Here is a 27,201-nt window from a genome sequence, read left to right on the forward strand (position 1 = left end):
GGGGCTCTATAGATGTACCCCTAAGGATGGTTCCGTACCATGGCTATTATCAATACTGATAGGGGAGGTATCTGGAGACCCCTCTTCCTGCAGTTGGAAGTCCTCCTCCTCATCTACATCTGACTCCTCTGAGTGTTCAGATAATGAATAAAACTCGCTTTCCTTACTGCTAATAGGCTCATTCCTATCCTCCATAACAGCATCATTGACATCATTGCCATCCGTTAGAGCAGGTTCATCAACATTGGCATGAGGCAACTCAGCTGCTTCCACAAACAGATTACCTTCTCCACGAGGTGAAAAGATCAACTCAGATATGCAAGATTCAGGAGGGGCTAGCGGAGGAGTTGTCAGCTTTTTACCAGCAATCTTTTGAAAAATCTGAGGTATCTTTGGTGTCCCATATGTAAGGCCTTTATCCTGTACGGTAGCTACCGGTGGCGTGCTTCCGAGCATTTCATTTGCACTCTTAGCTGCTAGTGCTGCTCGTGTGCCAACTACAGTCTCCCCAATAGCTCTTGTCTTCCCGCCACAAGCAACTTTTGGAGCCATACCGGATTGTTACTATGCCAAAAAAAAGTAAATAATGAATGAATAGCAGGGTAAAATAAAAAATAAAAAAAAATCGTTATGAGGAGCTTATTTCCCCAGATGAGCCAAGCGCTGACACACTCCCTCTATAGAATACAGAACAGTTCTCTTACAGTTTTTCTTCTCTCTCTTCTTTTTGCAGCCTTAACCCAACGCTGAGATCCCTGTATCAGAAACAATGTTAGCAAACAAAGCAAGCTGCCTCCTCACATGGCTCCAACCTATGCGGTAACACAAACTCCGCCCACGCCACCGAGATCAAACAAGCCGCCTCCACACATGGAACCAAAAGCTTAAATTGCCGCTCCAGCTTACAGCTTGAAAACAAAAGATTTTTTCGGTGGTTATCAGCGATTTTCACTAATTGCGCGAGTCTCTGCCAGCCAGTCCAAGTAGATTTCAGCACAAGGGAAACACTGCTACTGCCGGTACGGCTGCATCAACCACCGGGAAAGGGTGAGCAGACGAGGAGCTCCTCACACACACGTCCGAACGGATGCCATCTTGCCTCCCGAAGGCTTGTCTTTCAATGTAGTGTTTCCAGTGGTTCTGTGGTATAAGGCTATTTGTTTATCAAAAAGAGAGATAACCCAACTTGTTCCAGGGAACAGGGTTCTTAAGACAACTAAGCACAGAAAAAATCTCTGGAAAGCACACTCATACACTGAGATATTCACCCAAATATGTTATAGATTTAGTTGTACCCTCCCATTGCATTGACTATTCATCACCCTTATATCAGACATCCCCCACTCGAATATGGATTCAAACTGAAATATGATGCAAACACTATTCTCAGATCAAAAGAGAGTTTTACTAAAAAAATGTTTTTGGGTTAAAATTTCGGAAAATCCCGAAAGTATACAATATTAAAAATACATTTAATACATTGCAATATCATTGAACGTGATTTAAAAAACAATTGAAGACAAAAGGACTGTTGCAACCCTACTCCAAAACAGTCTTTGTTTTCTGTTTAAAGATACATTGGATCCCATAGCTGAGTACAGTTCATGTGACGCTTTTTTTGTAGAAAGGATTTCCTTTTTATCTAAAAGTCACTTGCTCTTTAGGATTCTTTAATTGCGAAAGCGTCGACTGCGTTTCGGCGGTCTACAAGCTTAAAAGCTGAACCACCTTCTTCAGGACAAAGTGCGATACAGGGTCACATTTCTTCTTGTTTATATAATCAATATCGTTGGAAAAATCTGTAATCTTGCCACTTTGAGGCTAAAGACACTCTTGCTTGTTGTTTTTCTTTTTTATATGGTCTGCTCCTTAAAATTTTCCGCTGCAGGCTTATCCTTTAAAGCCGACACTTTCACCATCAGTTGATTTTGGGGACATGTGTCCTTTTATTCACCAGATATGTTGAAACCCCCATTTATACGCTTGAGTAGATTCTTATTTAAGGGAGTATTTTTTGCGAGAGTGATTTTTCTACCCGCACTTCTTTCTCTCCTCATAGACTCACGATATGTTTATTTGGGCAGTGAGTAATGGTCTTTCTTGATGCGATGCCGTTCGTCGTCCCCGATTTTTTTTTCTTTGCTTAGTTGTATAAGGCTATTTGGTCAAAGATTTTTGTCAGTGAAGCCACCTGGCACTCTGGCATCGGAAACCAAGCAGTTTCTCCATTAACTAAATGAGGCAGACTGTGGGTTTGAGAGAGCCAGACATCTTCCACTTATAGTAGATGACTTGCTTAGACCAAAGTCTTATTCACACCCTATACAATAGATGTAAGGTAGAGAAATCTTTACAGCAACAACAATATGAACGCCTTCTTCTAATCTCGAACATACCAGTCTTTCGTATACAGACCGATTCATGTTTTCATATTATTGATGGTATGATGTTTCTAGTAATATACAGAAAATGTTGTAACTCTTTTTTGGCCCCAATACACTCGTAAATTGTGAAAAAAATATAAGTCTTATGATATCAGAGATCAGCATGCCTCAGTTGACTTCAACACTAGCTGGTTCTTAGCACTTATATAGCCTAAAAAATTTAGATTTTTCGTAGTAAATGAGGAAGGAAAGGCTTAATTTTATTAAAATCATGGAGGCTAATATTATGCTTTCTAGTCTTGCTTTATTTAGAACAGCAGCAGTCAAGATTTAGAAAACTACAAATCCCATAAGGCGTGGAACTACCAGCCAATGGTAAAAGACAGCGCAGCAAAAATAACATCCACTAGGAATCCAGTAATACCTATAATACTAAGCTTGACTGTGAACAGCCCTCTTTTCTTGTGCAAGAAGTTAATAAACATTCTAGAAATAAAATTAGGACTTCGACTTTGAATGTAATTTGCATAAGAAAATTAAATGGCATGTGTTTTTAATCTTGGTTACTGCTTGGTTTAAATGGGGAAGTTTTATTATATATTCATCACTTATCTTAAACACACTGTATTGTGTTTACTTGAAGTACAGTATTTGCTGAAAACAAGTTTTTGCAATACTTTTAAGATATACGTTTTCATACTCTATTTTGTCCTTCGTTACTGATGCAGCCTCTTCCTCTGCCAAATTGCTGCTTGACGGCCACAGGGGGGGTCTATTTGTAATGATATAGACACAGAAGGATCACCTTGGCTATAAATATGTGCTGAACAGCCCACCTATTTTTTCCACTCACCATTCATTTTATGTTTTACACAAACTCTCAAAGTACATAAAACAAAAACGTAATGGTGGTGTTGTGAACACATTTTTATTCCTGCAAGTGGGGGGCCATGCTTCACTTGGCAGAGCAGGGCAGGAAAAAGGAGTGACATTTGCCCAACCCTAAATGGGGTGGGACATTTCATTACTAAGTTGGTGACCAATTGGCAGAACTGGCGTTCAGTATAATGTTCAAAGGGGTATCAGAACCCAAAGAGTTACATCTCTGGGACTAGCTTTGTTGTGCTAAGTACTGAATCTAAAAGTGGGCTACACCCTTAATCACACAAACATATTTGTAAAGTGTGTAGAATTATAGGTTATTCAATCCAAAGAGTATAGGATTATTTTAATTTTCTGCTGTAGATCAATAATAAGAATACATGTTTTATTTCACTTCTAATCATATCATATTGTTTTCTTTATTATATTGATTCTTAGATTTATCGGTTTTCTAAAAACATTGTACACAAATTGGAAAAGCGCAACACAAATGGCCAGCAAACACATGCTTCACCCCTTATAGTGTGCATGCCTGGGGCTTCTTCAAGGCTATCAACGTATGCACTGTTTGCAGCAGCACTGCAAGGTAGCAATATCTATTGCGACTGAATAGAAAAAACAAGGTCTTCACATGGTTAGCCGGAAGTGGCTATGTAAGAATTGGCTAGGTAGTAAGTATGAGGAAACATCGCCTTGTCCGTCAAACACTAGTCAAGAAAATAGTTATTGAGGTTTTGGCGGAATATCACTGCTATCAGTCACATTGTTGTCATCTGACTGTCAATCAGGTCAAGTTTCTGATGCAAAGTCAACTGGGGCTTTGCTGTGTGAAACCCTGCAGTTTCCACACTGCTAAATTGAGTGGTTGGACAATGAGGATGGTGGAATGGGCATCCTCCTTATTTTGGTGGATAGCATGCATCTGCACACATTGATGGCTGGGGTAATTTGTAAGCATGGCAGGTTAGGCATTTAATGACTAGATAATTAAATATGCTAATGCACAGATTACAAATATGACTTTTGCAAGTTGATGCCATTTGTTGTACAGAACTGTTTATTGGCTGTCTCTTTTCTAGTAGTATCCAAGCATATTTTGATGCCCCCTCTCTCTCTCTCAGTTTAATCTATCTCAATAGTTCAGTGTCGAGCCTCATCCAATGCCTCTTGTCTGCCTCTTTCATATTCCTTAGAGGGAAAACCGGGAAAATAAACAATAACTGCAATTGGTAAGGTAGAGGCAAGAAGTAGGTAATTTTGATTAAGAAAAAAAATACAAATACCCTGCTGCCTCCATTTTGATCTCACGAAAGGCCAAATTGCGATGTCAGGTGGACCACCAGAGACAAGCCATTGGTGGTAGTCTGCCTGAGTGTCAGCTCTTCGGTCCTACCACTGCATTATGGTGCAAGTGGCTGGACCCTTGTTGGACAGTGGGGAGACTGCCGCCTCCGACAGGATCTACTGATCCTGACGGGGCGGCAGTCAGAACCACAATCCCTTATGACATTGGTGTTGTGGCAGGCACCGCTGTCGGGATTTCAATTTCCCTTTCTGAGAGCCTTTTCATGGCGGGCCCACTGCCATGAAAAGTCTGTAGGACAGGGACGTTGGGGGCCCCAAACAGGGCCCCCACTCCTTGTGGGCCACTGCAAAGTGACATAGGGGGCACATGTAGTGCCCCCACGCACATCCATGCACAGTGTGCCATGCACCACATGGTGTATGGCACACAGTGCACAGACGTGCACAAAGTGCTCTTTTACACAGCAGCGTGGGCTGCCGCCTTTTCCCAGGGCCCCAGCTGAAGCCGCTGCGTAAAAGAGCACTTTTCCAACAGCCAGCCCGGCGGTCGCATCATAATTAGGCGGTTGGACCACTGCCTGGTTGCCGATCGGTCTCCTGACTGATGTAATAGCGGGCAACAGTCCAACCGCCTGTTATCATAACAAGGCACTAAGTTCTTCAACCAAGGATTGCACAGACAGACACCGCTTCCTCAAAACCGGTATTAAATGTTTAAGAAAAAGAAGCAAGGAGACTAAAACACAGGGGTTTCAATGAAGCATATGCCATCTTTGTGAACCGTCACATCTGTGCCCATGAGTCACCAGAGCCAGCCTTCGGTTATAGAAAGATTCTGCACCCACAGCTCAACAGGATGGTAATTTACTGGGTGACATGCCTGGGGAGTTTTGGGGCATCCTTGTGCATGGGATGCCTGATGATTTAAAGATCATGGACCACCCGGATCAGTGGAAATGACTGACTGGTACATACAGCAGTGGGACTGCAAGCTGCAGCAGTAGGAAAAAAACATCAACTTGGTCTTCTTCTTTGCATGTTAGCCAATGCCATGATTCTGAAGGAAGAGGTATGATCAGGCATATGGACTACCCTTTTCAAGATGGTTAATAGCACAGATGACATGACCGGAAGTCTCAGTCTCAAGAACTTTATTCGGTTCAAAAAATGAATCATAAAAGTATACATTTTATATTAAAAAGAACATGCATTTAATACATTCAACAGATCAATTGTCAGTATAATAGGACATACTTGGCATCCTAAACCAGAGAGTATAAATAAATGCAAAAGGCTATTTAGTGGCCATCATACAACAACAATTTCTAATACGGTTTCCCACAGCAATGTAGAGGCCTAACACCAGACTAACTATACCGTTTCCTAATCTGGAGTGAAAGTAGTATGAAATTTATCATGGCACAACATACTCCAGGAGATGATAGTGATAATAAGTAGTCATAACCTTCTTTATAATTACAAGGTTGCTGCCCTTTAAGGATAGGCTTAATAAACCTAATCCTAGGCTCCTGGTATAAAGAGCAAAAGAGGACAACATGAATGGTACTCTGACTAACTTTGTTATTACAAGGGCAAGGGGGCAGCCTCTCACACCAACCCCCTTGTTTTGGAAAGGCAAAAAGAAAATGAAGAATGTTTAGTCTAAACCTGGTAAGATAAAACCGCCATTGTACATGGGTTGTAAAAGTTAAATAAAACTGATGCTGTGGTTTATCCATACAGCTTGTTGACCTAACCGGACACAATGTATTTAAGTATTTCCGGTAACTCGTTTTAATTAATGATTTAATATCTCCCCGGATATTTTCAGGATCATCATAAAGATGACCCAAACCTATTTTATATAACGTATCACTGACATCTGACAACCAAGGGATCTGCATTGCGTAATCAAGACTTTTACAATCTTGAAGAATTTCTTTGGAAAACTTAAGATCTTCAGATAACCATATTTTACCCCAAAGTAATAAAGGGGAGATGCGAATGGCATCAGTCACATAATCCATTCCCATCTCAACATGGCAAAAACTGTTTGACGAACCCGAAGGGATAGATAATAAGCGTTTTAAAAATGTATTTTCCATGACCTGTATCACGGCCGGATTTTCAATCCCCCATACCCCCGCCCCATAAGTGGCCACAGATAAGCATTTTGATCTGTACAAAGTTTTTAGGTGTGCGACCGGTTTTTGACCCAGCTTACTGCAAAAACGGAACAGGCCCTCTATGGATCGACTAGCACTCTGCACTCGGGCCTTCATCAAAGGGGCCCAGCTCAGTTTATTATTAAAGAGATTTCCCAGGTAATTAAAATTATCCACCTTTTCGATGGTGAAGTTTTCTACCATAAGCTTCCTAGATTTTGACCCTTTTGGGCCACAGACCATCGCAAAAGATTTTGCAAAATTTACCTTCAGGTCCAGGTCCAGCATGAAGGTATTAAAGGCATCAAGACAAGTCTGCATGGTATTTCCTGTAAGGGTCATTAATACTGTGTCGTTGGCGTAAGAAAGCATGGGGATACTTCTACCATTAACCTTTGGGAAATCACAGCAGTGATCCAACAAATACTTCTCCAGGCCATTTGTATATACTAAGAACAAAAAAGGCGCTAAAATGTAACCTTGTCCCACACCCTCAGTTGAGGGAATAGATTTTGTTTTTTCCCCCCCTGGTCCAAATCTTATAGCCACGGTTGTTGCTGCGTGCAATCTGCGCAGCAATGTAACCAAGGGTTCCTCGAAACCCATGTCATCCATCATTTGCCACAACTTGTCTCTACAAACAGTGTCAAAGGCACTTGACAAGTCCATGAAGGCAAGGTGGATAGAGGAATTCCTTGCCCTCATGTACTTGCCTATAATTAGTGCCAAGTTCAGACACTGTCGATTGTTCCCTTTCCACTTCTGAAACCATATTGGGAATTTATAATAAGACCCACAGAGTCTGCCCATGTTTCCAACCTGGCAAGCATTATTCTACCCAGCAATTTGCATGATGCATCGATTAATGATATAGGGCGATAGCATCGAGGATCACCCCTATCACCCTTCTTAAAAATCGGCACCACCACTGCCTCCTTCCATGATGCAGGGATACGGACAATAATAACCGCCTTAAATACATTCAGAAGCAAAGGCGCCCATACATTGATGTTATGCCGAAAAAGGTTAATGGCACAGCGTCAGGGCCAGGAGCCTTTAGTGGTATACCTTTCCTCAAGGCCTCTTCCACCTCTTGCAACATGATCGAGGAACTAAGAGACGAGGCTGTAGGTGAAGCCTCCAAATTCATAGTGTCATCCAGCAAACCCGAGAGTATTTTTGCTTTTGGGTTAAAAATTTTCCCAAAATGGGCTTCCCATGATTCACCAGTAATCTGCATCACTATGTTATCTCTACCATCATTCGTAAAAAGGGGGCGATTCACTACTTCCCAAAAAAGCCTACTATCTTTTAGCTCTGAGGCCTTCTCTAGATCTTCCCAAGCAAGGTTTTTTAGATCCTGCTTCCTTTTTCTAGTGACCGGAAGTCATATTCCAAGGTGAAGTATGAGTCTTTCCTGTAATGTCAGTTATTGTTTAAGTTATATAGAAGGAAGGCAATCACAACAGAAAGATACATCACAATGCATTTTCTCTCTTTTTTTTGTTTCCATTTATCACCCGTTTTTACTATATTTTTGTCCATGATTCATGTCCTTTTGAAACAGTTCCTCTTGTATTCTTCTCCAGGATTCTTTCGCGGGACTACTCCCTCTCGCTAATGTCAGGGGGGTTGGGTGCCTGCCTTATTTACTGCAACATAACTCTCCATCTTCACGAAAGCCTTGATAGACTGCCAAGGAGGTTTTTTACCTTAAAGAATATGTTCCTCCTATATGGGAACCATTTCCAGAAACATCTGACACCTTTAACAAGTGATATATTGTTCAGGGCGCCACCATGTCTGTTGGGAGGAGTCACCTTTGTCTCTGGCAATCAACAAGGAACTGGACAAACGGTAACTGCAACATGAAGATTAACTCATCGCCTGGCCCCTCAGCCCTGTCTAGGATAATCAAATGGTATTTTAAGATATCACATAATTGATGACCAGGAAATTAATTTCACAAGAAAATGATAATTTGAAATGTTTTGTAGAGTTCAAGAAAAATAAATATGAATCTACTTCAAACTATGAATATCCATCTATAAGTTTACTAGACATTTCGCGAATTGGTTTACTAGACTGAGAAATTTTCAAAACCTGGTCAGTTGACAAGAGAACTGACACTAATAAACTTAATCCCGATTTGGAACAAAGCTATTTTGAAGACTACCTTCACTCTATGATCCGCCAGCACAGTTTCTTTAACATAGGGTAATTCATTTGTTCCAAACACTGGACTCAGATTGTTTCATTCTTATGTGATAATGAGAACATATGGTTGCTGGTTCTAAAGTCTGTTTTACTGTCACATCCTCTACCTTCTAAAAACAAACAATAACACAACAACTACAGATAACCATCAAATAACGCATCCCAAGTCCCTTTTTACAATTGATTACAACATGTATATACAGAGAATGAAGCTGTGGGATAAAGCCTCATTCTGCAAACATCTAACCAAAGACAGACAAAGCCAGGGTACTTTCTCTTACCTCATTTTGTATCTTCATCACTTGTTCCATCCCAAGGAGGTTCTGAACGAGAACTGCTGTATGTCCTTCCATGCCTTTGTTGTTGTTCAACACCTGGGTATCTGTGGCTGTGCATGAATTTGGAGTTTTACAGTCACCTTGCAAAGACTCCACAGTTGAATACAAGTTGTATTGCTGATTTTGGCAATAAGACCAATTTCCTCTGAGATCAGGGCCTGGTTCTGCTTTCCTGCATCCTTCGATGTATCGCTTTGCTTTAAGAAATCTTGAAGCCATGTAGAGCATTATAAAGAGCAGGAAAATGCTTAAAATTGAAGCTATTGAAATAATCAAGTACACATTCAGATCAGTGAGGACTCTGTCACTGGTGGCCACCTGCTTCTGATCTGAAATGATTTCCTGGTTATTATCGGCCAAAGAAATAGAAAGAGTCCCTGTTGTAGATAAAGGCGGTTTCCCATTGTCCGTAATAAGGAATATTAGTCTGTGCTCATCTCTATCACTTTCTGAAAATGGTCGTGTAGTTCTAATTTCTCCAGTATGAAGGCCAATTCTGAAAAGGGCTGTATTCAATGGTTCTTTCAATGTATAGGAAAGCCACGCGTTGTATCCTGAATCCGCATCCACTGCTGTGATTTTAGTTATGAGGTGTCCTGTATTCGCAGACCTTGGGACCAAGGCTTTTAGAGAATTTCCATCATCTAAAGTCGGTGATAAGATTGTGGGTGCGTTGTCATTTTTATCCTCAATGAACAGTGTTATGTTCACACTGCTTTTCAGAGGAGGGGTACCAGAATCTCTCGCTTCCACCCAAAACTCGATAGCTTGGATTTTTTCATAATCAAAGGACTGAAGCGCAAACACTTGACCTGTGTCGGGGTGAACAGACAGGAGGTTGGACACAGAAATACCACCCACACTTGTCCCTAACAGAGAATACCTGATTTGGGCGTTCTCTTTTAAATCAGAGTCTGTTGCCAACACTTGAAAAATAGGAGACCCAGGAATGATGTTTTCGAGGCTCGAGGCAATATAGGGGGATTGCAAAAATGTTGGTGAGTTGTCATTGACGTCAGAAACCAAAATGACAATGGTCTTAGCAGTGGATAGAGGCGGGGATCCGCCATCCGTTGCGCGGATAGTAACATTGTACTCTGAAATGACTTCGTGGTCCAGTGGTTTTGTGAGGATCAAAGAGTAGTAGCTGTCAAACTTTGACTCGATCTGGAAGGGGAGAGCAGGGGCCACCTCGCAGTGCACCTGCCCATTCACTCCTGAGTCCCTGTCGGTGACAGTAAATAGAGCTATCACAAGCCCGGGCCTGGCATCCTCCCGGACTGGGCTTGATACAGAGGTTACTCTAATCTCAGGGGCATGGTCATTAAGGTCAATTAATTCAACCAGGACCTTACAGTGCCCGGTCATTGCCATGTGCCCTTTGTCCTGAGCTTGCACTTGTATTTCATACATGCTCACCTCTTCAAAGTCCAACTGCCCAAGGACTCGAATTTCCCCGCTATCAGGGTTAATGCTAAAGAGCTGGTGTTTGTTTAAAGAAGCCAGGTCATAAAATGAATACTGAATGTCCCCATTCTGTCCATCATCTGCGTCTGTGGCATTGAGGCGAATGACCAGAGTATCAACAGGGACGTTTTCTGGCAGCCTCACTGTATATAGCGCTTTATCGAATACAGGAGGGTTGTCATTTGTGTCTTGGATGTCTATAATGACCTGGGTGCTGCCTGACCTCTCGGGTTTCCCGCCATCAACCGCTGTTAGAGTCAGTTGGATTTGGGACTGCTGCTCCCGGTCCAGGGCTTTGGTTAAAACCAGAGCCACAGAACTGCTCTTAGTCTCTGTCACCGAAGCGTCCAATGAGAAAAACTCACTGGGACTGAGATTATAGGTGCGGAGAGAGTTGGTGCCAACGTCTGGGTCAATGGCGCCCTCTAGCGGGAAACGTGCTCCGGGTAGCGTTGATTCTGCAATAGATAAATGCCTTCGAGTCACAGTGAAAATGGGCGCATTGTCATTTATATCCAGTACTTCAATCTGTACGCGATATAACTCCAGGGGATTGTCCATAACGGCTTCTAACTTTACAAAACATGTAATACTTTTGCCACAGAGCTCTTCTCTGTCTATTTTTCGTTTTACAAAAATGACACCGCTCTCTAAATTGATCTCAAAATACTGGACTGCAGCGTCAGAGCTCAACCTAAACCTGCGGCGGTGCAGGTCTGCGACGTCCACCGCCAGATCGGAAGCCACGTTCCCCACCTGCGCCCCCTCCTCGGATTCTTCTAAAACAGAGTACCGGACCTGCCCGGCCACCAGTCCCCAAGCACAGAGGTGCAGCAGCAGCAGACCAGTCCGCCATCGATGACTCCGGCTCCAGTCTGTGAAATACATACCTGGCACAGCGAGGCTCACTTCAGAAGACGGTCTCTTGTCTCCTAAAGACGGTGCAATCCTGCGGTGCAGTGAAAATGGTGGCCATGGTCCATTTGCCTCTTGTGTGCCCTTCAGGTTCCGCGGCAGAAGTGGCGCGTTCGCAGCTGAATCAGAATAAAATGCCACAGAAAAACTGGAATCTCGGTCCAGCGAAGCATGGGCTTTATATTTAAAGGGAGGTGACTCAGCCCTATTTCAACAACCCATTGATGGTCTACGGCGACACCTTGTGTTCTTATTGGGATACTACAAGCACATAATACAGTCAAGACCTAGATGAAGTTTACTTTACTAAAGAACGATAACTTTCAAAACTTTTTAAAAAATATATATCAAATACTTACAAGCACGTGAAAATATGTAAAAGTTTTATTTATCACCGACATCAACATTCAACCATTTTAAAGAGGTCATGACCCAGAGACCATTAAGCACATTTCCAAACGCACATGAATCCTTCGTTACCTGGCAACGCTGCAACTTGGTACAGTCGTGCGGCGTAAAATAAACCGTTGCACCCTTTAGTTAGCCCAACTACCATAACACCATAGAAGAGTTTGCTGGTGCGTCATTAATGACAAGTAACTATTAAAGCATTTTAAGGTGCAAAATAATCTTATGGTTGATTTTGAGTAACATTCTCCACAGTTTGTTGATACACTGAGGTTTACCAGTGAGAATGCCGTCAACAAGCAACATTTTGTTTTCCTTTTGCTTTGGTTGATTTTTCAGGAGCTCGACCCCTCTTTTCGCATTTCTGTCATGTCATACACAATAAGTTAATGTATGATTAATGTTTAATGCTTACAGTATGCATTGTTTCTCTTTCTCACTTGGTTATTGTCGGAGTCAAAAAAGAATGTAGAAAGCGAGTTTCTGTTATATACCTGCAGGTGCATTATAGTAGAATGTTGCAGTGTGTGTTGTTTTTCCACAAGTTGTGTGAATATAATCCCATTAGTCATACACCTCCACTGCGGGGTGCATGTCGAGGCATGCCTCTGCTGGGCTGAGCCTCTTTTCTCTTTTGTTTTCTCCCAGTTTCTCTCGATCTCGCTTTCTCTATCCTTCGATCTTTCCTTCTCTCTCCCCCCCCCCCCCCAATCTCTCTCTCACCATTGCTCTTAAACTGAAGATTCTCCTTGGCATCGAGACAAACACAAGCATCTAGTCACGTGTTTACATCAACTTGTGGGGGGCAGCTTGGTCCTCGTTTCATTCTGCCAGCTTCTGGGGATCCATAATGTGTGAGATTGAGGATCACTGACCCAACAGTTCACCACTGGACCCCGCTCCAGCGTTGCAAGCCGATGAGACAAGTATCCGCAGTAACATACCGACCCCAGCCTCGTGAACGAGCAGAGCGTCGGAAGGGAGGGTTGAAAGTGCCTCCGGTCGCTGGAAGGCGTCACATCCTTCCGAGGTCTGCGCAGGCTGCCATTGGTTATATCTCTCGACTCGTCATTCGGTGTGAAAGATCCAGGTCCAGTCAATGGGGATTGTCAGAGCGTTCCGGATAGGACGATGCCCTATGAGCTGCACATTGGCAAATGCATTTAATATGCCATCTCCGTTTCATGGGCACTTCTTTGCTCTAGAATGGAAGACTGTGAACTGTGACTTTTTTCAGGGCGACAGCAGGGGAAAATCTTTAATTAATAATAGATCATGAACCTGCAGTCGCCTGATAAAACCTGCTCATTAAACTCCCAAACATCACAGCCAATTGGTATAATTTCCCAAGGGTGTTATGATTAAATTAGTGACATCATCCAGAGGAGTTTGTGTGTTATTCATAATACACGCAACAGAGGGGCTTCCTTTTGTAAAGTTTTAACAGCCATCAAGTTTTGCTCAGATAGAGTGAAAAGACCCCCGCTTCAATGTGGACAACAGCTGGCTGGCACCAAATGCGCCGTGTAGCACTGTTAACGCAAACAAAACGCCAGCAGCTTTGTTAGATCTCTAAGCACAGGGAGAGCAGATCTGAAAGCAGTCGCCATCTTAAGAGATCATCATCTATGTGTTGTGAATAACACAATCAAATGTACATGTGCACAACTGACTTACCGTTCGGGACTCGCCAGAGGTGGGTTTTAAAAGCCAGGCAGCATACATCCTGGAAGCCAGGGGGAAGAGGATACATAGGGAACATGCAGCAGCGACTGGCTGCTGAGAAGAGCAGCTGTAAACAGCCCTGAGACATGTCTGGCCGCTCTAACACCTGCAGCGGGTACCGATCACTACACGTACAGTGACTCACAGTAGTGCACCACCACAACAACTCCAGGCGAGAGCTCGTGTCCACGATTATGAAATGCCTGCTCACCGAAGTCACACAAGCCACAAACTGTTCAAACGCCCAGCTTTGTACACCAAACACTGAATATGCATTTCAAGCAACTGTCAGGCGAACTCTCAAAATAAAAGGCGAGAATGATATGTGTCTTAGAAAAAGAAACCACCCTGGTCCCTCTTGTGCCGGGATCTCGCTTTCTACCTTTGTACCCAACACCCCGCCGCTTCAATAACAGCGTCTGTGAGTTGCATTACTGTTTTATTTGGTTTGATAATTACCGAGCACATTTATAACACCCTTTAAAGTCTTTATTCGCAACATTACAGCAGACCTTGATATAACAGGCTTAGGATGTTTCATTTAGCTGAGGCATCATAGAAAGGAGTTTTTTTATTCCTGATTCTCTTTTTCACTACAGCATCTTTGCAAAGCATCCCAGCAGTGTCAAGCACAGGTACGAAAACACAATACAATCCAAACCAGCCTTCATGATATGGGTCTGCGATTCATTAGTCCACAATTTATCACACTTAAAGTACGGCTGACAACAGGGGAAGCATTTTAAATGTGTCGTGTAGAAAATAAAAATTGTGACATCAAACATCTCTACACTGAGAGGAAATTATTTAAAAAACAAAAAAACAATTCCCATGACAATGGTAAATATGCTACTTTCTTGACGTTTTTACAGAAAAACAACGCTGATAAGGAAGCTACTTTGAGAAGATATTATATATATATATATATATAATATATGTGCATATATATATATATTATATTATTTATATGTGTGTGTATATATATATATATATATCGGTGATATATAATATATAATCACAACGAAATACAATCAATATCAGTTTTTTTTTAGAATAAATCAAATAGGGATCTATTTTAGAATCCATCTGAATACATAGATTCAGTCTTTAGCACCGGGTCTAGTTTGCATGCTGATTGGTTAGCTTGAAACCGGTCTTTATCAGATTCATGTGTCATGCATTCCTCTTACCTCAACAAGTGCCTCGGAGGCACCTCCCTCTGCGGTGCTATAGGTCAGCATCAGATCTCCAACCATTTCTCCACCTGCGGCGGTACTACTCGGATCCTGACTGATCAACTTTGAATTCCGGATAGTGAGATTACATTCCGCCTGGGCAGCCAGGTACAGGTTATACTGCTGGGTTTGAGGCTGGGAATATAACAAATGTCCTGCTCCATCATGAACGAAATCTGGTTTCTCTCTTGCCACTTTCTCATCTCTAGCTTTAATGCAGCGTAAAGTAGTAAACAGTATTATGCAGAACACAAATATACTCAAAATAAAAGCTATAGAAATAATTAAGTAAGAATTGAGATTTGTGGGATAGTTTTCATTTTTCTCTATTTGCTTGTAGCCAGATTTCATTTCCGGGTTCATTTCTACGAGTAACACTGTAAGGGTTGTTGTTGCTGAAAGTGGTGGGGTTCCATGATCTTTCACCAAAATAATAAGCTCGTTCATTTCCGGATAACTCTCTGCCAGATGGTGTTTGAGGCTGATTTCCCCTGTGTAGCTACCAATCTTGAAAGGTGTCCCCATTGTGGAGTCTTTAAATTCATAAGACAGCCAGGCATTGTGTCCAGAGTCTGCGTCAATTGCTCTAATTTTGGAAGCAATGTGACCACGGTTTGCAGACCGTGGGACCAGGACTGTGTCAGCTGATAGAGCACTTCTGGATCCACTCTGTAAAATGGTTGGCGGATTGTCATTTACATCTTGAATAAAAACGGTGACATTGGCAATGCCACTCAGGGAAGGAGAACCATGATCCCTTGCTTCAACCCGGAAATGCAACATCTGGAGCTTCTCATAATCAAATGGCTGCAGAGTTGAAATGACCCCAGTCTCTGGGTGAACAGAGAAGAGACTAAGAATAGACACAGCGTCCACGCTGTTTCCTAACAAGGAATATCTAATGCGGGCATTGTCACCTACATCCGGGTCTAGCGCGGAGACCTGGAGAACGTGAGATCCGGGCACATTATTTTCTGGAACACTGATCACGTAAGATGACTCTGAGAAGGCGGGAGGGTTGTCATTCACATCAGACACAGAAACCACAATGGTCTTCATAGCAGACAGTGAGGGAGATCCCCCGTCTGTAGCAATGACTGTGACGTTGTACTCAGAAGCTGCCTCGCGGTCTAGAGGTTCCTTCACAGACAGGGAGTAGTAGTTCTGGTATTTGGACTCAATAGTAAATGGAAGAGCATTGGGGACCTGACAACGGACTTCCCCATTTACCCCGGAATCCTTATCAGTCACTGTGAACAGGGCGATGACCAGTCCAGGCTGCGCGTCCTCTTTCACTGGGCTGGAAAAAGAAGTCACTTCTACTTCAGGGGCGTTGTCATTGAGATCAGTAATCTCTACCAGAATCTTGCAGTGAGCGGTCATGGCTGGAGTGCCCCTGTCCCGAGCTTGTACGTGGAGTTCATGCAAACTTGATTCTTCAAAGTCCAGGAACCCAATAATTCGAATTTCTCCATTCTCTGCATCTATGGTAAACAGGTGTTTTATACTGGAAAGGGTACGACTGCTGAAAGAGTACAATATCTGACAGTTGGCCCCTTCGTCTAAATCTGTGGCATTTACTCTTATTAACAGGGTGCCTTCTGCTGTATTCTCCGGCATCTTTACCGTATACACCTCTCTATCAAATACAGGAGGGTTGTCATTCACATCCTGAACAGTAATTATAATTTCTGACGTACCAGACCTCTTCGGGTTTCCCCCGTCCACGGCTGTAATGGTCACGTGATGCTCAGCCCGCTGCTCTCTGTCCAGCGGTTTCTTCAACACCAGCCCCAGAGACTTAGTCTTACAGTCGCTACTTTCAGCCTTAAGCGCGAAAAAGTCATTGTTGCTAAGGTGGTAAGTGCAAATACCGTTTGTCCCTATGTCCGGATCAAATGCCCCCTCTATCGGAAAATGAGCCCCCGGAAGCGTTAACTCGGTAATTGTAAACCGGCTTTCACTCGCTGGGAACACGGGCGCGTTGTCATTAATATCCACAATCTCCACCTCGAGGCGGTGAAATTCCAACGGATTGTCCATCACCGCCTCCAGGTTCATCACACAGGCAGCGGCGCTGCCGCACAGGGCTTCCCTGTCCAGTATTTCTTTAGTCAGTAAAGCCCCGCTCTTCATACTTACCGTGAAATACTGCCCCTTGGTTTTATAAGTCAGACGGAATTTCCGTCCGTACAGATCCCTCACGTCCACGCCCAGGTCGCGCGCCACATTCCCCACCTCGGTGCCGGCTTCCGACTCCTCCAGCACCGAGTAGCGAATCGGCCCCTCAGCCCGTCCTCCGCAGCAAAGGAGCGAAACCGCGAAAACAAAAATCCAGGGGAGAATCCAGTGTCTGGCGGCAAAACCCATTCCACGGAGCCGGTGCCTCGGCCAGCGTCCTCTCCTCCGCAGGATGCTGCAAATTTCAGCTGCGAAATCTGACTGACGTCCTCACGCCAAGCATATCCCAACCATATCAACCTCTGGCTCCTCTGATATGGCAGCTAGCTCGAAGAGCAGGAGCATCACATAAAGAACATTTTAAGATATCATTATTACTTGGCAATGAACAGCGTCATCTAGTGCTCAATTTCTAAATTGCAGGGGTAAATTTAGTTTTAAATGCTTCGAATTCTTTTATCTTTCTTTGAGAATGGCCTTTCAAGAAGTATGAAATCAATGCATTTTCTCTTTAGTACTCATTTTTCGAGACATAAACAACCGCCCAGTTACACACACCCTTTAAATATAATACGCTCGGTGACATTGAATCTTTCTTGAGTATATATCGAATCGCATTTTGAGAAGTTTTGAATTAAAATTACGTAACGCCAGAAGTTGAATCTAGACTTAACATGCAATAGACAGAGTCTCTCGCCAAATCAATAAAACCCAAAGAATGGCACGTTAGTTCTAGACTGTCTCATTGCTGTGTTTGTTGGCAGATTGAGGGCAGACAGTGCCTGTTCTCGCCAGGGTGGCAGGAAGAAAATGTAAACGGCCAGATTGTAAAACTGCCAATCAGTGCGCTACGTAACCGACTTTGGCATCTTAGGGTGGTTGCCTCGCCCGACTGGTTGCACACTGCAGACATCATTCATAGTGTGAAGGTGTTGGGTGTATCTGGTCTAACGTGTGATGTTTCGGATGTTGTGAGGCGGGCAAACGAGAAGCAGCATCTGTGTGAGGCAGCTAACACTGATTTACAGTGCAAAGACTTCGGGGGGAGGGGGGAGGACTGGCAGGGTTACATGTGTTGCTTTCCCAGAGAATTGGAGGTTAAAAGGTGCACCACCGTCTAATGTCTTAACAGTTGAATGTTGCGGGTTATGCATCACGGCAAAAGATATGGTCCGCTCATGGAGTGTTGAAAGAGCCATTAAACATGACACATCCTCTATCAAAGCCACAGTTACACAAAAGTATTTCAGACGCATCGCACATTTTATTACATGCATACATACATTGATAAGCCCTTACTTTATTTGTGGAGTGCCACCCATGAACTCCAATGCAGATGCGAGAAACGCCCAGGTGAAATACAGAGCGGTAGAGAGAGGCAGTTTGAAGCTACTAGCAAAGCCCAGCCCTTCCGAGGGCCACTCTCTGGCAGCTGATAAGTGTTCAGAACACAACCCCTAAAGAGGTCAGTCTTGGTGTGGTAGACACAAAGCCCACATGTATGTGAAGTTTATTCCATTGCTTTATTATTTATTTATATGATTTAATATGTATTCCGTATGTAATGGTAGCTGAGCAACGGCCCAAACCGGCACCCCTTGTGAATCTCCCCTGTTGAGGTAAAGACAAACTCTAGTGTCAGACAATTACTCACAACGCAAACCACTCTGAGGCCCATTTGGGTGAGCTATGTTCTGACACCACCCCACCTGGTAGGTTTAGGAAGGTGCGGTTTGCAAATACTTATAGAAATAGCTTAGAGCATGGGTACTCACAAACTTTCTCTTGGGGGCCAAATTTACAGTGTGGTTTCTGGCCGAGGGCTGCACCATGGGGGCGGGGTCATTGGGGGAGGGGGCGGGGCTAGAGCAACAAAAAAAACCTGTGACCATGAGGTGGAACACAGGCCCCTGCAGCGGACGCCTTCGTCCACTGAGCCACCGGACTCGGCATACACATATGTCTCTCTCTCTATATCTCTCTCTCTCCCTCTCTCTATCTCCCTCCCTCTGTCAGTCTCCCTCCCTGTCTCTGTTTCCCTCCCTCTGTCTCCCTTTCCGTCTCTGTCTGCCCTGTCCCTGTCTCTGCCTCTGACTGTCTCTGTCTCTATCTCTGTCTGTTTCTGCCTCTATCTGTCTCTGTCGGTCCCTGTCTCTGCCTCTATCTAGCTCTGTCTGCCCCTGTCTCTATCTGTCTCCCTCCCTCTCTGTCTGTCTGTCTCTGCCTCTATCTGTCTGCCCTGTCCCTGTCTCTGCCTGTCTCTATCTCTATCTCTGTCTGTCTCTGCCTCTATCTGTCTGCCCTGTCCCGGTCTCTGCCTCGGTCTCTGTCTGCCTCTATCTCTGTCTGTTTCTGCCTCTATCTGTCTCTGCCTCTGCCTCTATATATCCCTGCCTCTATCTTTGTCTCTCTCTCTCTGTTTCTATCGCTGTCTGTCTCTACCTCTATCCGTCTCTGCCTCTATCTGTCTCTGTCTCTGACAGTCTGTCCCTGTCTCTGCCTCTATCTAGCTCTGCCTGCCCCTGTCTCTATCTGTCTCTGCCTCTACCTGGCTCGGTCTCCATCTGTCCCTGTCTGTCTCTATCTCTATTTGTCTCTGTCTGTTTCCGTCTCTCCCTACTGCCCTGTCACCCTCTGTCCCCTTACCCGACTCTCACACCCTGCTGTCCTCTATCATTCTTTGTCACCTCTCCCTCCCCCACCCTCTGCTTGTGTGGCAGCTGAGGCAGATTCCCTTCCCGTGCACACACACTTCACAGGTCTTTAAGAGACCATTTGCATGATAACGAGGCTTTGTTGTATTTCACCTCTTCTTAGCACCCCAGCAGCTCCACTCGCACTATCGCTTGAATTGCCCAGCCCCCACAGAGCAGAGTCTGTTTGCTGACACTGTTAAAAAAAAAAAAAAAAAAAAAAAAACACCGGTACGATGTCCACAAGGTCCGCGGGCCGCCAAGAAAGGCTTGCCGGCCCGCGGGCCGTACTATGAGTACCCGTGGCTTAGAGGTAGACAGAACGCATACTTGGTTTAATGAGCACCCGGATGAGGTACACCCACATTCCAAACTCTTATGATATGAACCAGGATGAGGCAGACACGTGTAACTAGGAATATCTCTGAACACACCCCAATTGAGTGGTCCAAGGAGGCCAGTTCCGGGATAGGCCGAAGTCCATATACTAAATGGAATAAATAAAATAAGGATGGTGTAGACAATGAAATTAAAACCGGGCAGTAATGACTGTTAAAACCAAAACCTTTAAAATACACTTAAGGCATTATGTTGTATACAAACAATGTATACTTTTGATACTACCCCATACATGAAGACTGGACATTCTTTAAAATAGGAAAAACGTTGAAAATCAAACAGGCCTATGAAGGACCTTCTGTAGCGCCTACTGAAAACCACCAAGTGTGAATTAAGCAAGGAAAACAATAACTGAAATCTATGGTCGCAATTTTCAAGAGTGGACCAGGAACAACCACTTTGGTTGGACTGGTTAAAGGGGCGCCTGCAGTGCACTAATGAAGCTACCATCCAGTATAGATTTTTTTCATCAATGCCGAAAATGTAGAGTAAAAAGTCACCACAGCGAGGGATTCTCATTTTCTGCATGACTGGAGGCTACTCCTGGAGACGCCCGATACCTCCACACTTGATGAGCAATTTAATCTGCAAAGGACCAAGGCACTACATTTGAGAGGGTGACGTGTATCATACTCTGGAAAATTGTGGAAATATAATTTGTTCTATGTTGTTATTTTCAATGGAGGACTCAAAAGCAATTTCCACCACCACCACTCAAAGGGCATCTCTATGACGAGAGTACTGTGGTAAGTACCAAACTGCAAGGGGTCTAGTAGTAAGGAGTATGTCCACATCAAGTCATCGTGCACTGTACTGGCTTAACATCGTTAGGGGTTGATGGGCTATTTAAGTTCTCTCTCCATGGTATGCCACCATTTTCTTATCTGTCCTGCCTCCTCCTGCTAATGTTGGTTTTTGTCACCCTCCAGGCTGCCCGGCCTGCTGCTCTGGCCTTCAGACCTGCCATTTCTGCCAGTTATTCCCCAGCTGTGATAATGCAGTGGACAGTGGGGGGCACGAGGGGGCAGCATCCTTTCCTCATTGATGTCACCCAGACACAGCTCCCAGAGGTTATTTTATCATCCTGAGTCAGACACCAAATGTTAACAAACAACATATCAGCCAGCTCCCTGCAGGCTGGCTGTGGACCACACAAGCCCAGGCGGTGATGCTTCACCCCTGCTCTGTCTCTTCGCAGTGCTCCCTTCACTCCAGGGCAGCAGCGCAAGCTCCTTTCTCACCTGTTCCCATTCAGTAAGCACTTCTCCTACACAGGCTCTCCTTGACCACACAGCTGTGAAGGGTTTGCCTGGGGCAGCAGCACCGTGGATAGAGTGGATGGGAGGAAGGCAGAGTGTGAGTTTACCTTCTACAATCTAAAACATGTGGGAGTGCTGCATGAGGGAGGAATCAAGCAGGTTTGGACTTAACTCACCCATGTCTGAGGCAATTTTCCTCAGGATCTTGTGTCCAGGTGGAATGCTTTCCTTTTCAGCCACCTCTTGCAAAGGGGCGGATGACCTTTGTCTCAATCTGCCTTAAACTGGAGCGGGTATCCGCATTAAAGCATTTGGTGCGAGTGTCCTGCAGGGATGGACTGGCCCCAACTCTGTAGGAATGGCCCCCAGAAGACTTAGGGCTAGTGCTAGTAGAGAGTACACATTCCTTTTTATTAGCATTTCCAAAGGTAAGGGTGAAAAGATGTGCTGCAGAAGTGTGGAGAAGTGTGGCTCAATGATTAGAGCGGCATACCCTGATGCAGAGATCTAGCCCAGGACCAGGGTTCAATTCCCTGCCTCGGCGGGTCTTGGGCTCAAAAATTCCACGGACCTGATAATTCTCGCCTCGGTGCCTATTCCAATCATGGAGTCCCACTCTGCAACTCTGGGCAATAGCTTGCTTAATCTCCACAACGGCCCCCACAACGCTAAGGATGCCTGGCCTCCACCTTGGGGGTGCCCAGGAGTGGACGCCTCACAGGGAAAGCCAGGATGGGTTCCACAGTGGTATTCGTACAAGCGCCTTGAGACCCTTGCGGGTGAGTAGTGCGCTATACAAGTATCAATTTACAGACTACACTTCTGTGCTCAGCCCCTCCATTTCTGTTATCATTTGAGCAAACACAGTCCTCTTAGAGGCACACTAGATCTCACATATGCAATATGCAAAACTACAAGGGAGGCCCCTCTGGGCCGCTCATCATGCCCCGCCGGACCACTCCAGGCTTCCTAGTCCACTTTGTCCTGCAGTCATCAGAGACATATCTGTGTAAGTCCCTGAATTATATCAGTAGTGGTAATGTGAGCCTGAATGCATTATGTTTTCTATTTGCCTATTGATGTTGTTATCCTCAATCAACTCATTTATTCTCAAAGAATTTCATATTGATGGAATTTTCAACTGTGACCTACTCATGCTTGTTTCTGGTCCAGGGAGGACCTGGCTTGGCAGTTCGGGTTGGAATGATCCCACGAGGAGCAGGGTCAAGACTTATTTGCATATGGCTGGGTCCAAACTGGGGTGTTGTGGTTAGCAAAAGAACAATGGATTACATTCAGATCCTTCTGACTCGGGTGAATGTTTACATTGTTCAGCATTCCATCCATATTTTGTACCTTTTGCTTTTGTCACTCTTAGTGGGAAGGGTATGCCCACACATGGGCCCCATGCTCACTGCGCCACTGGATTCAAGCTAGCCTGGCTGATGAGGGGTGATGCCCCGAAACTGGTTCAAGAATGCTGGTTTATGATCCAGAGAGGACCTAGCTTGGAAGTTTGGGTTGGACTGTTCCAATGAGGAGCAGGGTTAAGACTGATTTGCATATGGCTGGTTCCAAACTGGGGGGGCGTGATGTGCAAAAGAACAATGGACTAAACCCAGATCCTTGTGATTGGGGGTTAATGTATGCATTGTTCAGCATTCCATCCAACATCTGTTCCTTTTGCTTTTATCACCCTAAGTGGGAAGGGAATGCTCAGACGTGGGTTCCGTGCTCACTACACCACTGGATTCAAGTTAGCCTGGCTGATGAGGGATGATGCCCCGAAACCAGTCCACGGATACTTTTTTCGGTTCAGGGAGAAGATAGCTCAGCAGTTCAGGCTGGACTGCTCCCATGAGGAGCAGGGTTAAGACTGATTTGTGTATGGTTGGGTCCAAACTGGGGTGGCATGGTGAGCAACAGAACGATGCATTAAACTAAGTTCCTTGTGACTGGGGGTGATTGTTTGAATTGTTCAGTATTCAGTCCATCATTCGATCATTTTGCTCTCATGAACGACAGCATATGCTGATCAGATGATCAGATTAACTCACTAAACTATCTCACTGATCTTGGTTCTTTTGTGAATTGATGAAAGATATAACCATTTATGGCACTGCTTCCTAGAAATGCATTCATTGGGTAAACTGTAAGATTCCAATAAACAACACAAACCCCTTCCAATTATATCAAAAAACTGTCCCACAAAGGAGCTAACCAATTTTCTCATGAGTTAATATTTTATTCTCAAAGATATATTTCTTTTTCATACAAAAATATACATCACTAAATCAGTAAATACATATCACTATATTTTTCATACATATACGGAAAATCTCAGAACAAGACGAAGCAACAAAGTTAATCCAGGTACATGACTCAACAACAAATGACATACAGAGAACAAATATATAAACAATTAATCAAAACAAAAACAATTATTGTGCAAAATACATATAACAATAATATACATCAAAAACAATATATAAAACAAAAACAAACAAATGCGCCGACGCGCGTTTCGGAGTCCAATGTGCCATCCTTCCTCAGGGCGCTGATAGTATAAAGAACCAATACTTCATAATAACTGACATTTCTTCAATATACCCAAGGGGTCAGATTCAAACATTAATCGAAGCTTCGTCAATAGCATCTGTGGAAACAGTTATATAGTCATTTAGTTTTTTTTAATAAATCAAACTTTATACTAGGAAAAATGTTTCATAGGAGCTTAAAATATGGAGTCAATAACGAACATAGTTCCAATAGAATGAAAAAAATCTGAGATAATGATCCAAACAGACCATAAGGGATCAAATAAAGTTTACATAATAAATACATCACCCAGTGAAAAAGGGATACTTCAAGGGTAGAGATAGACCCAAGTGCACCAAATACTCAAGAATATATACAGATATCAAATTCTTCATACTTGTCAACCCACACGTTGTAAATATGGGGTACTATAGGTCACAGGTGTAGATTATATCACTGACATTCTTATCCAAAGATTGGGGTTTGTAATTGCGTGTCCTGAGTAGAGAAATCGTTTTAACCATGGATAAAGTCACTATGGGTATTTAAATGTTTAAGTCCTCTTAGTGCGTCGACTAAAATAAAAAAGATATATATAACAGCATTAAGAAATATATATAAAATATATATTGAATTGAATTTTGTTTCAATCCGAAAGGTTATTCAATAGATGTTCTATAAGAACCGCCATAACACCCACCTCAAAAAAGTTGATGTTCAAGTGTATCCAAAATAGAATATCATAAAATTGGAATGGCATAAAATACATGAAACGATCTGTTTCCACAGGAAACTACGTACAAATAATTCTTTGCAATTAAAAACCCCAATCTTTGGATAAGAATGTCAGTGATATAATTTGATATCTGTGTATATATCCTTGAGTATTTGGTGCACTTGGGTCTATCTCTACCATTGAAGTATCCCTTTTTCACTGAGTGATGTATTTATTATCTAAACTTTATTTGATCCCTTATGGTCTGTTTGGATCATTATCTCTGATTTTTTTCATTCTATTGGAACTATGTTCGTTATTGACTCCATATTTTAAGCTCCTATGAAACATTTTTCCTAGTATAAAGTTTGATTTATTCAAAAAACTAAATGCCTATATAACTGTTTCCACAGATGCTATTGACGAAGCTTCGATTAATGTTTGAATCTGAACCCTTGGGTATATTAAAGAAATATATCAGTTATTATGAAGTATTGGTTCTTTATACCTTCAGCGCCCTGAGGAAGGACGGCACATTGGATTCCGAAACGCGCGTCGGAGCATTTGTTTGTTTTTGTTTTGTATATTGTTTTTGATGTATATTATTGTTATATGTATTTTGCACAATAATTGTTTTTGTTTTGAATAATTGTTTATATATTTGTTCTCTGTATGTCATTTGTTGTTGAGTCATGTACCTGGATTAACTTTGTTGCTTCGTCTTGTTCTGAGATTTTCCGTATATGGATGAAAAATATAGTGATATGTATTTACTGATTTAGTGATGTATATTTTTGTATGAAAAAGAAATATATCTTTGAGAATAAAATATTAACTCATGAGAGAAATGGTTAGCTCCTTTGTGGAACAGTTTTTTGTTATAATTGGAAGGGGTTTGTGTTGTTTATTTGATTGTATTTCCCTGGTTCTTTCCCCTTCTTTATTGATATTACAGGGACCCTCTGATGTATAATTAGTAAACTGTAAGATTCCTGCATGCGACGACAACTCTGGTTTGCATGTGATTCAGGTGACACTGTTTGTTTAGGTGAAGGAGTTAACAGCCCAGGTATATTGATTGAATGTGCACTGAGAAATACACAGTTTGCATCTTAAATGTCCATATAAATCATTTTTATTGCCCCTCCTTCTTACGAACACATGAAATAGTTTATCTTCAAGTATGATATTCACATTGAAAAACCTTCAAATACTGGATTGCAAATCTTTATCAACATGCAGTGGGATAAACAGCCAAGCCAACACGTGTTTAGCAAACGTTTCTCTTCTTCAGGGCTTTACAGAATTTGTTCAAAAGGAATTATCTTTCCAGTCTCCTGATAAGGGTTCCCAAAATTCCTCTTAATCTAGTGCTTCATCAAATAGTTTCCTCCAAAAGCATAAAGTCATGACGGTACTTTTACTGACAGGCAGCTACAGCCGAATTATGCTATTGGAGGAAACCATTTGATGAAGCACTAGGTTACGAGGAATTTTGGGAACCCCTTATCAGGAGATTGGAAAGAAATTTCTTTGAAACAAATTCTGCAAAGCCCTGAAAAAGGAAAATTTTCGCGAAACACATGTTGGCTTGGCTGATTATACCACTGCATGTTGATGAAGATTTTTAATCAAGTATTTGAAGATTTTTCAGTACGAATGTCATACAAACTGAAGATGAACTGTTTCAAGTGTCCGTAAGAAGGACGTGCAATAAAAAGGATTCATATGGACATTTAAGATGCAAAATGTGTTTTTCTCAGTGCCAGATCAAATGTATGGTATACTCCCTGGAAGAAAAAGAGGAACTGAGCCCTAGCGCCAGGCAATTTCTCTAATTTTCCTTCCTGTGATTCTATATTGATCGAATGTTAATAACACACACTACTGTCATCAGCTGTAGTTTATAGAAATTATCTGCATTTTATTAATACCATTGATGCATATTTTTTTCGCTGGCACAATCAAAGGCAGAATGTGCTTTGTCTTCTTTATCAATATTTGTTTTTCTGTTCAATATACGCAAATCGTGCTCTCTGTGCTATGTATGTGCCCAGCAACCATTCTATGTTCTCTCTGTGAATAACATTAGAGATAGCATTTCGAAAAGGTATGGAGCAAAATTACACTTTGACCATCAGCACAGCTTTAGTTTAACAGTTGCACATCCTTTCCAAGAGCTAAAGTGATTCCCTTGCACTGACTTCATCACTTAAATGAACGTTGCAACCAATCTTTTGGATATAATATAATTACACACAATCTTCCAAACAAGATGGAAATTACCAAAAACCTTTATACTTGCTTCGCTGTCCTGTTTCTATGCCACATAAACAACTGGAAGCATATTAATATTGGTACTGCTTCTGGGTACA

The 27,201-nt window shown here is 42.9% G+C and overlaps 1 protein-coding gene across 8 annotated transcripts in view; it reads right to left on the reverse strand.

Moving 5' to 3' along the window:
• The window catches only part of LOC146810747 (protocadherin alpha-C2-like), an 839,920-nt gene that overhangs the window by 443,877 nt on the left and 368,842 nt on the right, over positions 1–27,201 (reverse strand). For 2 of the 8 annotated variants that reach the window (XM_085617792.1, XM_085617790.1), the window contains exon 1: positions 9,235–11,871. The exons of 5 other annotated variants lie outside the window; for them this stretch is intronic. In XM_085617792.1, coding sequence (XP_085473918.1) covers positions 9,235–11,646 — 2,412 coding nt within the window. In that variant the 5' untranslated portion in view covers positions 11,647–11,871. Of the gene's footprint in view, positions 1–9,234; positions 11,872–14,996; positions 17,522–27,201 lie in introns of those variants that run through there. One more of the 8 variants, XM_085617789.1, reaches the window with a different exon arrangement.

Source organism: Triturus cristatus, chromosome 7, assembly GCF_964204655.1.
Source record: "Triturus cristatus chromosome 7, aTriCri1.1, whole genome shotgun sequence".
Classification (NCBI taxonomy): Eukaryota; Metazoa; Chordata; class Amphibia; order Caudata; family Salamandridae; genus Triturus; species Triturus cristatus.